Raw genomic sequence first — 14618 nt, 5'->3', positions numbered from 1 at the left:
CTACAGTATGTATATAAGTATAGAAGCATTTAATTGCTATAACAGATCTAGAAGTAAAGTAAGCTTGCTTTCTTTACAAAGTTACACTGAGTCTGTAGTCAGATTCTAACTATAAACTGGGGATCTTTTACCTTTCTCTCTTTGGATAGGATCAGTTCTTAAGAGCAGCCCCAGTAACTGGAGGGATGGGAGCCGTTTTGATGAGAAAAATGGGCTGGAAAGAAGGAGAAGGATTAGGAAAAAACAAAGAAGGAAATAAGGAACCTATCCTAGTTGATTTTAAGACAGATCGAAAAGGTAAGATTGATTCTTTTTTTTTGTAGAATGTTTATTATACCTCCTTTAACATTTAGGGTTTCATTACTATTATAAATTCATAAATTCTTCTCATGTCAGTGATCCTGAACTGGGGGCACTTCTTATAGTACAGAGTTAGGAATAAAATGTTTAACCCGTTTTGAAAGCTTTGTACACATAATAGGTGGAGACACTAATTTGAGGGTAAAAGGCAGCCTTTGTTATGTGTAGTACATGATTAGGTTTTTAATTAGATTTCATATTTAGAAAGTAGGATTTCCTTTTTTTTTTTTTATTTTGACAGGGAACATATGCTTCTAGGATTTATTCTGTTTCTAGAATTTATTATTTCTAAGATTTTTATTCCACATATTCTCATTTCCTGTTAGAGTTCTGTTTAGTCTTCACTGTGTAAACCCTTTTGCATGTCCCTTTTTATCAAACTCAGTAATTGAGTGTTTAGGCTAGAGAATAGACCAACTGCTGACAAGCGTTTCCTCTTCAACACTGCATTTTTATACTTGGGAATAATGTCCGTTGTAGAATCATACGGGGCTGCCAGCTAAATGAGATTTTGTTTAAACCAGATTTTTTAAAAAATCCAGAAAATTTAAAACTGAAATTTATTTTTCTTATCTTCGTGATCAGATAGTTTGTTGAGGTTATTTAATGCAGTTAAATTGTCATGCTAATGAAACAACTAGCTCTAATCAAATTATGTATTTTTAAAAGTGTTTTGTGAAAAAGAAAATAGAAATAAAAATGTTTTGTATCAGAATCTCTACATTGTCATCCCGAAGATAACTATGTTGCCATTCTGTTCCATATTGGAGTGAATTATTGTTACTCAAAAATAGGCTAGAAATAACAATTCTATAATGTAGTACTAGTGAAAACATTAATAGAGAGAAATTGAATGTTACACTGACATTGTACTGCTTTTATACAAGTTGAATAGATTCTTTGTTAACAGAGGGTAGTTTATTGGTAGAAAGCATCTGTGGGTACGTTGCATAATTCTAGGGAATAGTCCTTCGGAATTGTGCAGCATGGCCTAGTTTTGGGAAAGCATAGTGGCGGAATTTGTGAAGAATTCTCCCTAGCCTAAATGGAAAGCATTGATTTTAGATAGTAAATATAGTAATATAGTAAATATATTAGATAGTAATATAGCTAAGCCCCTTTTGGAAAGGGAGGCCAAGGCTGGCGTCTCTTGAGTACATCTCACATTTGAAGTCAGAAAGGGCTAGTTTGCTGGAAAAAGAAATGGAGAGAGCCTTTTTCACTTTTCCCACTTCATTTTGGCCTAAAATCCTTGAATTTGGGGGAGCATTCTTAATCTGAGCATCATTTTTTAAGGGATGAGAAACCTTTAGAAATCATTTGCAAATAGCCACCTTTTTTTGCCACTAGTTTTTAAAGACAGGGGAGCCTGGTGGGCTGCCATCTATGGGGTCGCACAGAGTCGGACACGATTGAAGTGACTTAGCAGCAGCAGAGTGGTTGTTAATTATGGCAATTTATATATGTATTCACATATTGGTTTTCTGAATATTTTTATACAATTTCCAATAAGATAAATGAAGTTTGGATATAGGTATAGAAATGTCAAAACAGATTTATATAGAAATCAAGAGTAGTGAGTGTCTGTTGAATATTTTATTTGAGGGCATGGATTGAGGTTAAGATTCCTACAGAGGGAGTAGTTGTTTTGCCATATTATAATTTTAAATGTTTTGAAATTTATTCAGTGATCGTTGATTTTTTTTTTTTTTTTTTAAAGGTCTTGTTGCAGTAGGAGAAAGAGCACAAAAGAGGTCCGGAAACTTCTCTGCTGCAATGAAAGATCTATCAGGTGAGAGTACGATTTTGCATTTCCTCTTGTCCCACCCTCCCCTTGAATTCATAATTTGTTGCCACAGGTGTGGGGATAATTAACTATTTTTTTCTCTGCAGGCAAACATCCTGTGTCTGCCTTGATGGAAATCTGTAATAAGAGAAGGTGGCAACCACCTGAATTTCTCTTGGTCCATGATAGTGGCCCTGATCATCGCAAACATTTTCTCTTTAGGGTAAATATGAATTTTTGCGTTAATTTGATAACTTAATGTTGGAGGGTGAGGGATCAGCATTCTGTGATCACAGGGTTAATGTTATGGGCTGGGAGTGTGAATATGTGGGTAGAGTGGTAGAAGTTTTAAACATTTAAGTATGCTTCCCTATTTTTTCAATATTGGAGGGAAAGATGTGGGCACAATCTGGTGAACAATTTGTTGACCTTTTCTAGTGGAACATGGGGAATTAAGTGGTTTTTAATCAGGTTTTTTTCTTTCCCTTCAATTTGGAGACATGCTTTTAAATTTGCAGTCCCTTTTCCCAAATGATTTGCTTCTTTTGGGGTTGAGATTAATTTGACTCACATAGTATGGGTTTTATATCTTTGTAAGTTATTTTTCTAGCATTTAGTGAAAAAAAATACAAAGCTAATAGATATTAAAGTTTGATGCTGTTCTTATTGTATGTTTTTCTTGAATAGGTATTGAGAAATGGAAGCCCTTACCAGCCCAATTGTATGTTTTTCTTGAATAGGTATTGATAAATGGAAGCGCTTACCAGCCCAGCTTTGCCAGCCCTAATAAGAAGCATGCTAAAGCCACAGCAGCTACTGTGGTTCTTCAAGCAATGGGCCTTGTACCAAAGGACCTCATGGCTAATGCCACTTGCTTCAGGAGTGCCTCACGTAGATAGATTGAGGTTTTATATTAATCATTTCAGATAATTTTACTCTGCATCAAAATGTATTTCCTCTTTAATGTTGTAAATATTTGGCAATTTAAGACATTGTGTAAAAAAGCAATCTGTACAAACATCTCCAGGCTTTGATTTTTGTACCATGGAAATTGTATTTAACCATACAGGGTTTTGGTATGTTTATATTGTTTACCTTAGTGATGTATTTGTTTCAGTGGCTAACATCCAAACGATTGTTCGAAGGCATCCGTAATCTTCAGTGTGGAATGTTAAAAATAACGCTTTTATACTGTATTTTGTACTATGATGTAACTCCCCTTCCTTATGGCTCGGCTGCTGTAACACTTGCCTGTAATCAGTGAAGGGCTGTGCACCTTGTACTAGTTCACAATGGGTTCTGCTGGACAGATACTGGGCCAGTGTTACTGAGTTAATCAAGCAAGATCTGTTCCACAGGGCTAATGCCACCACCTCCCCTTTCAAATTTTGTAGAGGTTATTAAAAAAGACAGTGGTATGTTGTGTGATGATCAGCACAAAGTCCTGCGTTTCTGTCAGAGCCACTTGGGCCATGAATGAGAAGGGAGTCAAAATGAAGTCTGACTAGAATTTTACTGCAGAGGCCAAGTACATTTAGTATGGCATTGAGTTGTGATATAGTTTTACTTTGATGTGCATTTTGAATTTCAGCTACATCTAGATAGACGTAAAATGATAATTAAAATGCTGTAACCAACTTATCTAATAAAATCGGCACCCAGCCACTATTTTGTTGACTATGAGAAAGTTTAAGTTTATGTTAATTTTTAGGGTCTGATAGAATATTTCATGTGTATTACAGTGGTATTCATATGCTATGTCTCTAAACTTTATTTTCAAAAGCTTAAGGCCCAAATATAAACTTCTCTGGAATAATTGTGGTGTTTTATTTTCTGGATTACAAAGTGAACACATACTTCTTCACTACTGTTACTTCTTTACCCAATGCTTTTGATTTCTAAGCACTTTTATTTGGGAAAATTTGAATTATATATGTATACACACACACACACACACACACACACACACAAATAACCTGCAAGAACATACTAAATACTGCTTTGTCATGACAGCTGAGCAAACTTTACAACTCTTGACCCTATTCTATACGGAATACAAAATACCCTAATCGGAATGAACACGCATTAAAACAAGTATTTGAGAACAGTGGAATCATAAACAGGGAAACAGCTGAGGTGGAAGCACCATCGGTCAGCCCAGTAGACAAGCTGTCTCCTAAGTCAACTGTTAGTTTTGCCCCAATGCCCTTACTCACAGTGTCTCAAGATAATGGATACTAATCCTCAATTTCCATTTGCATTGAAACACTCATTTTTCTACCCAGTTTATAATTAATGGATCTAGAATTTTCATTCAAGTTTTAAAAAAGTTTTATCTTCATCAAAAGAGTAAAAACAAAATTTTAAAACCTTAATCCTACTCTTACACTTAGTGCATGTAATAAAAGGTTACTGTGAAAGATTAATATCTGTAAACATTTGGGTAACTTCCAAAGTGAACTTTAAAGCCATCTTGAATTTCCTTGCTAGAAGGCTTTTTTCCTCATAGATTCCTTTTAGGCTTACTTTGGTGTTCAGGATCTCCAATTATAAATGTAGTCCCTCATTTCCACATGCCGTAAGGACAATTTTCCCAGTATTGGTGTTTGACAAAGGTGGTCCAGAGTTTTAGGGTGCAATCCACAATTGGCAAGCTCCTTGTGAACAGCCTCCTGTGAAAATTTGTAAGGAAGTCAGTAAAAAGCATGAGTCCGAACACCGATGAGTTGTTAAAATTACCATGGGATCTTTGACTGATGCCTCATTGATGATTATAAAGGCAAATTTATCATGATCAACAGATGCTCACCCTGAGAATTTCTACACAATTACAGCATCCCCAAATGCTAATTTTGGTTATTTTCAGAAGTCTGGCAAACTGATAAAAAGTTTAAAAGGCCTTATAAGTAAATAAAAATTTACATGTTCAAAATTAAAGGCTTTTTACAAAGTGTGTGATACATATCTAGAAACTTCTGTATCACGTAGAACTTACCAAGTAGCTCTCTCCCCCACCTCCCCCCCACATCTAAGAAAAACTTAAATAGAAAAAAGGCACGGGGGTTAAATAATATCCATAATTATTAATCTTCCAATAATTTATAAAAGGAATCAGGTACTGTTAAGTTCTGCATCCGAAAGGACCACAAAAATAACATGCCTTTTGTTAGGGAAGTTCTTTAGTAAATGTTTCCTGTAACAGTGTGAATTCATAGAATTTATCTCCTCAAAAAAAAACTAAGTCATTTTTCCCTTCCTCTTGCTAATTTTCATAGAATTTATCTCCTCAAAAAAACAGTCATTTTTCCCTTCCTCTTGCTAATTAATACTTAGTACAGTTTAATAACTTAGAACACCAGTTTGGCTCATCACAAATGACTGATTTCCTCCATCCATGTAGTTTGAAAGCTTCTCTGATAGCTCTCAGTTACTAAAGAATCTATCTGCCTGAATGCAGGAGACCTGGGTTCGATCACTGGACTGGGAAGATCCCCTGGAGAAGGGAAAGGCTACCCACTCCAGTATTCTGGCCTAGAGAATTCCATGGACTGTACGGTCCATGGGGTCACAAAGAGCACACGACTGAGCGACTTTCACTTTTATGTAGTTTGAGAAGACTACAGCTAAATTTGTTTACCAGCTGTCTACTTACCTTATCCAGTACATTATCCTTTGGTGGGCAGATATTAAATACAGCAGTTGGCTCATGTGTATACAGTCCTGCAGAAAACGACCCATTCTGTGAAGACTGGAGTAGCATCGTCACAGAGTGTAGAGAATGAGGCATAATGGGGCCTGTAATCTCCAAGCTAAACTGATTTCTGTATCCAGAAAGAGCTTGTGTCTTCACATTCACACTTCGAGCCTTCAAGAAAATTTTAAAGAAAGTTATGGTACCATTTACCTTTTGTACCCAGCTAAAAATGTGACCAATAACTTCTCATTTGGGCATTCCTCTCTTTAACAGTTAGGGAACAAAAGTAGTTCATAAGGTTCACCACAAGAAAGTTTCGTGAGTAAACCTGTTCAGAAATTCTCAGCTTCCAGCATCCTCTCCTCCAAATTATGAGACTGTCAATGGAAGTACTAGTTCTAGGGAAAATAACTTCTAGTAATGGTATCCTTTGTGGTTTATTAAAGTGCATTCAATGCATAGTATTAAGAAAATAAAAAGGTTCTGTTGCTGTTATTCACCATGTAATTCACATCAAAACTGCACGCGTATTTCTTCAACAATACGGAGAGAGATTGTTTTCACTTAACCATGATCCAGTTTTTGAGACCTACTGTAATTTGAAAATGGGGCTTCCCTCATGGCTCAGTGGTAAAGAATCCACCTGCCAAGGCAGGAGATGTGGGTTTGATCCCTAGGTCGGGAAGATCCCCTGGAGAAGGAAATGGCAACCAACTCACAGTATACTTGACTGGAAAAATCTCATGGACAGAGGAGCTTGATGAGGCTATAGTCCATGGGGTCACAAAGAGCTGGACACGAGTTAGTGACTAAACAACAACAATGTAACATAACATTCTTGGTTGGCTCTGTTCTTTCAGTGGTTCAGAAAGACGAAATGAAATTAAGCAACTTTTCCTATAGCAATAATTCAAATACAACATTTCAAATAATTAGTATAGTTCATATAATTCCTTTGAAACAACTTTATATCAAGGAATTTTTTTACTCACAGGAAAGAATGTGCACCATGTAAAAAGGTTGTGGTTTAGTCACTCAGTTGTGTCTGACTCTTTACGACTCTACTATCCCATGAACTGTAGCCCTGCAGCTCTGTCCATGGGATTCTTCAGACAAGAATACTGGTGTGGCTTGCTATTTCCTCCTCCAGGGGATCTTCCTGACCCAGGGATTGAAACCCATGTCTCCTGCATTGCAGGCAGATTCTTTACCACTGAGCTACCAGGAAAGCCCCTGTAAAGAAGTTGAGCTATTTAAAAAACCAAGAATTCATCCTATCAAAAAAGGGGAAAATATGTCTTCAGAAGTTAGGTGATGACAATTAGTACAGAATTTCTTTCCTTTTTATTACCTTAAGCATTTGCATTGTGGCACCTCGGAAAGCTACTGGGGATAAGAGGGTTGGTGGAAGTCCTGCCTGTGGACCTGAGGTAGCAATTAAACTCTTACAGTTGATCAAAAAATTTAGCAGTGTAAAGGTATTCATTCCCTTCACCAACACAACAGACTCTGGTCTGTGATCCATTTGTACTTCATGTATCTCTTTACGCCTGAACATGACAATCAAGGAAATTACAAATGCAAATCCCATACCAACAGTAACAGTGGTTATCTTAATCTTGACTCACCAGGAACCCTTTTCCCTACTCCAAATAAAATGCTCTTGCTAATTCTCTTCACTGCAATCATGAAAGTGAAGTGAAAGTGTTAGTCGCTCAGTTAGGTCCGACTCTTTGCGACCCCATGGACTGTAGCCTGCCAGCTACGCTGTTCATGGGATTCTCCAGGCATGAGTATTGAAGTGGGTTGCCATTTCCTTCTCCAGGGGAATCTTCTCGACCCAGGGATTGAACCCAAGTCTCCTGACTGCAGGCAGATTCTTTACCATCTGAGCCACCAGGGAAGCTCTTGCAATTATAAGGCATCCTAATAATCAAAATAATTTCTTTATGACCATCTGAATATGCTAGAAATTGATATTCCTTAGAAAAATGAATTTCTTCTCTAGTCAAAAATCCATTCCATTCCCCTCCCCAAATTTACCCAAAACGGAATATTTTGACTTAAAAAAAACTTTAATTTTTCTTGTTTTACTGCTCTTAGGGGTTTGCTTTTTAATGTCATGTGGCAAGTTAAGTTTGAATATGATCTTAAGGATACTTTAAGATAATAGCAAAAGGAAACTTCCAGTCAATATTACATTGCTCAAGAGAATTCCCTAGTGGTCCAGTGGTTAGGACTCTGACCTTCCACTACGGGGGCACAGGTTCGATCCCTGGTCAGGGAACTAAGATCCTACATCCTCATCCAAAACAAACAAACAAAAAAATTACATTGCTCACTAACTGAATTCAATGAAAACCAATTTGAGTTAACAGTAACTGAAAGGATACAGCTTGATAGAAAGCACGTCTGGTTTTTTAATTTTATCTTGCACACCCATCTCTTCCAGCCAGGAAAAACTTTCTTCTTCATCCTCATCACTGATGGCTTGCTCCCTAGGACATTGCTACAGTTAGTTAGGGTTCACATTTCATAAAGCTGTTTCCTCTACATTGAATCCTTAAGTCACATGGATGACGTAAAAGGTTATCTTAATCACATACTCCCCGTGTCGCAAGCCTGTTCCAGACACTTTCCTCTTCTCAGGGCCATTTTCTTTTATTAAAGGCAGAGAAAACTCAATACCTACATGAGAAAAGAAAAATATAACTATGTTTTATTTAATATACTCTGAAAGAATTAACAGTCTTGTTGACTTGTAGAGAATATTTGAAAATGAGTTTCTACACTTGATCATTAAAGCAGTGTTTTCCATGCTTTCTTGACAGCGGCTCACAATACTCATATATCTCCTTAAACAAATGGTTCAGGACAATACATATTCTCACTACACTTGGTAATCTTTCATCGAGTATATATTACTCTTTCACTTTTTAAAAAAGTGCTGAATAAGTCCACTGAACAGACTTCATGATCTACTAATGTGTTGACAAAGTTTAAAAATCAAATTATTAGAAGACTGTAGATAATTTGTACTATAAAAGAAATTCTACAGGAGTATATTCAGATTGGGACTTTCCAGCTTGACATATGTTTAGAGACTAGAGAAGGGAATGTAACTTAAAGCTATGTACAACGGATAACTTAATTAAATGCTAAGAAAAAAAACCAAAGTGAAGAAATGAAGTGATTTTTAAAGTAACAAGATAAAAGTTGTAGAAGATAATTCAACTGTTAGAAGACAGTTCAAATTTTAACTTTTAAGGTGTTTACAGTTTGGTATTCTCACTTTAAAGGTATAGTTTTACCTTCGTTTTTCATAGCTTCTCTTATACCTCTAGTTGTAGGAGATATGAGAGCCGTGATCACATCATCTCCTGCTAACCCTGCTGCACGGAACAGGATAGTAAACTGATAGGTACAAACGTAGAAATAAGGGCAAAGTTTTGTCTTCAGCAGGTTATATAGAGAAGTAAAGCTCACAGACCTATGAAGAAAAATATTTTTCTTTAGCCATTATTAAAATGTCAACTCAATGTTGAAAATTTCTATATCACTTGATCCTCACCTGATTTCAAACACAATTATTACAGGTAATGGTCTGAATTTTTCCCATGACATACAACTTGGCTTTTTAAAGGACTGAAATTGGTCACGGGACTCACTGATGAATTCTAAATACTTTAACAAGTAGCGTTTAACATTTAAATGCTTGCCATTTTTTCTTTAGACAAAGCAGTTGAGGTTGATATCAGGTTGCTGACTTTTAATAAGCAGCTTCTACTGATGAGAAGGGACACAGCCATTAACAAGAAGTAATATTAAAGAATTGTCTCTATATAGTCATCAAATACTTATATGCATTCTATAACTACATAAAGAGAGAACAAGAGGTGGGAGTTCCCTGTCAGCCTAGCGGTTAGTACTCCTGGCTTCCACCGCAGGGTGCATGGGTTCTAACCCTGGTTGGGGAACCAAGATCCCACAAGCTCTGCAATGCAGCCAGAGGGGGGAAAAAAGGAGTGAATAAGAGCTAAACAAGTAAACAATTTGAGGAAAAAAAATTTTGGCAGGGAGTGGCCTGTACCACACAAAATGCAGGATCTCAGTTCTCTGACCAGGACTGAACTCAGGCTACGAGCCCTAACCAGTGGACTGCCAGGGAATTCCCCAAAAGTAAACAATTTAACTCAGTTTAAATTGGTAATCATGGCTGTTGTTTTTCAGCTGCTAAGTCATGTCCGACTCTGTGACCCCATGGACTATGCATGCCAGGTTGCCCCGTCCTTCACTATCTTGGGGAGTTTACTCAAATTCACATCCATTGAGTCAGTGATGCTATCTAACCAATTCATCCTCTGCTGCTCCCTTCTTATGCCTTCAATCTTTCCCAGCATCAGGGTCTTTGCCAATGAGCCAGCTCTTAGCATCAGGTGGCCTAAGTATTGGAGCTTCAGCATCAGTCCTTCCCATGAATATTCAGGGTTGATTTCCTTTAGGATTGACTGGCTTGATCTCCATGCTGTTCAACGGACTCTCAAGAGTCTTCTCCAGCAGTTAATCATTAACATTTTAATAAAATAATTCAGAAGGACAGAGAAATCCATCTACTAATGTCCAATTACACATAATAAATAAGGAAAGAATACTGCTAAAATGAAAATTCACTATGGGATTCACAAATTTTTATTCATCTTACCAGTCACTCATTAACACATGCTGCAGGGTTTCATCATTTGACCACGGGGTTGTCTTTCCAGCCATTTTTCTGTCAGCTCCGATACGAGGGAACAATGGCAGCCAAGACAAGGCAGGGTGGAGCCAATAGATGAGGCTCCGCTGGAAAGCACAGCGGAGCTCAGTGGAGAGTTTGGGATCCTAAAATCCAAAGATGATATTGGACAGTTTTTGCCCCATTAGAAACACAGAATTTAATTAAAAAGACATTGAATATACCGAACATTTATTCTTCTGTAGCAATGTGTTAACAACAGTTACAGAGGCTGAAGTGTAGTTTATTATTTGGGAAAAGCTTCCTTGCCAGCAATTAGTCTGATAACCCACATATCAGAAAGGACACCTGGACACAGAGAGGAGCATTTGCCTGTCTCTACCCTCCTTGAGAACAATGATGCTCAACCCCAGGGCAGGGTGCATGTGTGTAGATAACACTATATTCAACTCCTTTGCCTCAAAACTCTTTCAAAAGTAGCCAGTAAAAACCAATAGTCCCGATTACAAATCACCAGGATCTATTGATTAAAAAAGAGGTAACCAAGGTAATCTCTTTTAACCTAGTTTGAGTTGAGCTGCTTGAAAGTAATGGTAATTACATTTTTGAAAACCTTTCTAGAACTCATTAACTCTACTAAATTTACAACAGACTGTCGCCCAAGCGGGTAAGAGTTAGCGCATTTAAAAAATGCAGAATACAGTATATGAGGAAACCAGTAAAATCTCTTTGCAATCCTACTCCTCAATTGCTTTTCATTTCCTTCTATTTTTTTTCGCAAAAGGCCTTAAAAAGAAGTTTAGTTCAAACAATTCTTGCCTGTAACAATGAGTAATTCTCAGGACAGGTCTGTAAATTTAACAGACAGTTACTCAGTATGATTTTAAAAAGTATATGGATGCGGCATTTGGAAAATAAAATAATTTCCCATGTCTCTGTGTCTTAAATGTCCAAAGAAAAACTTAATGGAAGGAAATATCGCTGACGGTTTGCAGAGAAGTACTTTTTATACTTCATTTGTTACTTTAAAGCATAGCTATTTTCTCACAGGATTACCTGTATACTTTGAGGCAAAGTAACTTCTGTTGCCCTGCAATGCTGGATGATACCTTGAGCCTCTTCCTGGGCTTTCAAATGATCTGCCCAGGTAAAGGGTTGAGAAGAGGTGAAAAGGAGTCGTGTTTTAATGCTCCAGTCCACAGGTAACTCAGTACTTTCTGAGGGTGGAATATCAGATTCGGAGAATGATACATGAGGAGTCTTTTAGAAAACAAAGAACACAAAAATTAGTAGAGTACTAAGGAAAAAACCCTTCAATCTACAGAAGTCATCCACTAAACATGCTCACGATTACTGAAATCTCAAAATGTTATCAACTGTACAATAAATAACACTGGAAACTAATTACACACTGTGAAAACGTCCAGAAGGAGCTACACTAAACCATCAGCAGTGATGGTATCTCTGGAAAGTGGGAATTTGTTGTTGTTGGGGGTGGTGGTAGTGTTGGAAAGGCAGTTTTCGCCTTTTATTATACTTCTACATAGTTTAGTCACAAGAGAAATACTATTTTCATGATCATAATTTAAAAAAACCTGCTATTTATACTGCTGTCAAAGCACAAATCTTCCAAGCATTTTTTCAAAAGCACTTTTTAGCTTCCAAACTCTGGAGCCAGGGCTAAGCTGCTCCTTGCAGGGAACCTGGCCTCTGATCAGCCTCTCAGGCTGGTTGAAGAAGCGTCTGCTGCCTCAAACACTTCCCCCAAACTGTCTGCTGTCCAGTCGCTGTTCTCCACATTAAAACGACTCTTTTAAGTGATGCTATTTAAAAATAATAGGAAAGGGGGAACTATTTCCAACCAACCTGAAGGCCATTCACTTGCAAGGAAGGGAGACTGGGTCTTGGGGGAACTCGGGATAAGCCTGGAGGCACTGGTTCTGAGTGATGCGTTGGACTTATCACTACCTATGAAAAAGAAACCTCACCTCTATATCTGCTTTAGCACTGGTGCCATAATAAACTGTTACTACTACATACAAAGTCCTTTACCAAGGCTGATGCCGGCGGTCCTTTCAAGTCTGGTAGAAATGATTACACAGGGCTCTCTGGTAAACGATTTTCCAAGTAAAACGCTTCTCAGCAGTCTGAATTTATAAAAATATACACTCTAATGACATTTCAAAAGTATTACCTGGTGTAATTCTGTAATGGCTGTTCTTTCAGGAACCTTCTCTTCCCAGAGCAAATCATTTTCTTGATTAGAATCTAAAAACTGAGGTGAAAAAAATGGTCCTTTTAAATTCTAAATGATGCTGGAGTTCGCTTTAAATCTCCAGAGCTTCACCTGGCACACAAGTTTCTCAATAAGCCCAGGAATTCACAGGAGCCCAAATCAGTGTGACGGAGAGTGTCACTTCAGCTTTGTGTCTGAACTTTAACCATCAAAATGCACGGGGAAGAAGGCAGGTGGTCTGCACAATTGATAACTCAATAATCAATAATCTCAACTCAAAAGATACAAAAGGTTTTGGAGTAAGACAAATCATTCATGGGGTAAATTCTGACCCCCTGATCAATCCTCACCATTCCTCTAAATCCAGAATAATTTGGACGGCGGGAGAAGGGACGCACTGAATGCCGCAGGAAAGAGGGTCCTGTATTCTTCCCCTCAAACGGGGGCCTTCCCCGGGTGGCTTCAGGACAACTCGGAGCCACACGCCCACTGACCTCTCATCCTTTCTACCCCGCGGCGGCCGCCCAGGCTCCGCAGGCCGGGCACCGGACGGGAGCGTGGGAGATGCAGGGTCCGCTCCTCGGGACCGGCCAGCCCCGCACGCCCCGCGGCCGCTCGCGGAGCGCACTTCACGCCGCCCCCCACCACCGGGCAATCCGAGGCCGCGGGCGACTTCAACTCGGCGCCCATTTCCCTCCCGGGACGCGAGAGCCCCGCCAGCCCTACTTCACGGCCGAATCGACCTCCGGACTGTTACGAGAGTCCCCTCGGCTCCCGGGCGCGAGGACACTCACCGGGCCAGGCGCCTCCTGCTGGCCGCGGGGCGGGCCCTCGGGAGGCTCGGAGGCGGCCCGCGGCCGGTTGTCCAGGCGGGCGAAGGGGTTCCTTCGGGCCCCGGCCGGGCCGCCGCCTCCGCCTCTGCCCGTCGCCGGGAAAGGGCGGAGGGGCAGCCCGGCCGCTCGGGCGGCGCGGCGGGTCGCCGGCTCCGGCCGCTCTGCGGGCGACGAAGTGGCGCCGAGGCTCCGACCCCTTTTCCGGCGGAGCCGCAGTGTCTCGGGCGGCCTTTTGAAACTGGGCGAGTACCCAGGCACAGACAGGTCCATAACGCGCGGCGGAGGCCGAGGAGGCCAGCCCGGCAGGAGGTTCCCGCGCGTCCGGGCTCCGCCTCCGCGTGACCCCGCCCCCGAGCCGCTCATTGCGCGTGCGCGATGGGGCCCTCGCGCGGCCCCGTCCCCAAGCCTCTCGTGGCGCGTGCGCGGCGGGGCGTTCGCGCGGGTCACCCACACCATGTTCCTCCCGCGGCGGGAGACGCGCTGCTGTCGCTTGTGTCCCAGGACGTTCCCCGGGCGCGCCAGCCTGACCTCCCGGGGCTAGGTGGCTGGGAAGCGCGCCGGGAGAGCTGAGTGCTATTTAAATCCGCAGCGAGGCGCCAGGAAGAAAGGAAACGTCACACTTGAGCTGCCGCTTCGGTAAGCTTCCGGAGCTCAGCGGAGACGTCCAGGGCTGCAGAGGGGCCTGGGCCTCCCCTCCCGACCCCCCCAAAGCGGCCCCAGCCGGCATCGCCGCTGCGGCCATTCACGAAAAACACTGCAGAGGTCACGGGCGCGTTAGTGTTGCTCTGGTTCCATCCTGAGGAAACCCTGGAGTGAATGAATATTTGAAGAAAAAAAAAATTTAGCTTTCTCTTGGCTAGATCCTTTGATACTTGAAAATATATTCCAAGTATTAAATTACGACAGCAAAGGATGTTTAAAGAAGGTAAGTATTGAGAAAGGAGTTCATCAGAAAAGTATTTTGACATAGCAAG

The 14618-nt window shown here is 40.4% G+C and overlaps 2 protein-coding genes across 5 annotated transcripts in view; one reads left to right on the top strand and one right to left on the bottom strand.

The window, feature by feature from the left end:
• The window catches only part of SON (SON DNA and RNA binding protein), a 30665-nt gene extending 26832 nt beyond the window's left edge, over positions 1-3833 (top strand). The window contains exons 9-12 of one of the 3 annotated variants that reach the window (XM_055567646.1): positions 150-297; positions 2081-2152; positions 2254-2369; positions 2887-3833. In XM_055567646.1, coding sequence (XP_055423621.1) covers positions 150-297; positions 2081-2152; positions 2254-2369; positions 2887-3045 — 495 coding nt within the window. In that variant the 3' untranslated portion in view covers positions 3046-3833. Of the gene's footprint in view, positions 1-149; positions 298-2080; positions 2153-2253; positions 2370-2833 lie in introns of those variants that run through there. The other 2 variants (XM_055567648.1, XM_055567649.1) reach the window with 2 other exon arrangements.
• Positions 3834-4453: 620 nt separating this feature from the next.
• Positions 4454-14252, bottom strand: DONSON (DNA replication fork stabilization factor DONSON). Of its 2 annotated transcripts, XM_055567660.1 has the most exons (11): positions 13606-14252; positions 12770-12850; positions 12442-12543; positions 11632-11835; positions 10543-10721; positions 9152-9330; positions 8447-8528; positions 8234-8338; positions 7192-7390; positions 5799-6011; positions 4454-4818 (listed from the first exon to the last, which is right to left on the bottom strand). In XM_055567660.1, the coding sequence occupies exons 1-11, from the start codon at positions 14098-14100 to the stop codon at positions 4681-4683; spliced, it is 1977 nt and encodes a 658-aa protein (XP_055423635.1). In that variant the 5' UTR covers positions 14101-14252; the 3' UTR covers positions 4454-4680. The 2 variants fall into 2 exon arrangements, with proteins under 2 accessions (XP_055423635.1, XP_055423636.1); XM_055567661.1 differs by lacking the exon at positions 12442-12543.
• Between the last annotated feature and the right edge of the window lie 366 nt (positions 14253-14618).

The sequence above is a fragment of the Bubalus kerabau genome, chromosome 2, assembly GCF_029407905.1.
Source record: "Bubalus kerabau isolate K-KA32 ecotype Philippines breed swamp buffalo chromosome 2, PCC_UOA_SB_1v2, whole genome shotgun sequence".
Classification (NCBI taxonomy): Eukaryota; Metazoa; Chordata; class Mammalia; order Artiodactyla; family Bovidae; genus Bubalus; species Bubalus kerabau.
This window is presented reverse-complemented; position numbering and strand designations above follow the sequence as displayed.

Bases quoted from the DNA above. Each gene is read 5' to 3' on its own strand.
- DONSON (XM_055567660.1), bottom strand. From the start codon at position 14,100: ATGGTGTGGGTGACCCGCGCGAACGCCCCGCCGCGCACGCGCCACGAG. The intron at 9,331-10,542 runs GTAAGATGAATA...TTTTCTTCATAG, and splicing joins CATGTGTTAATGAGTGACTG to GTCTGTGAGCTTTACTTCTC. The intron at 8,339-8,446 runs GTATGTGATTAA...GCAATGTCCTAG, and splicing joins ACAGGCTTGCGACACGGGGA to GGAGCAAGCCATCAGTGATG.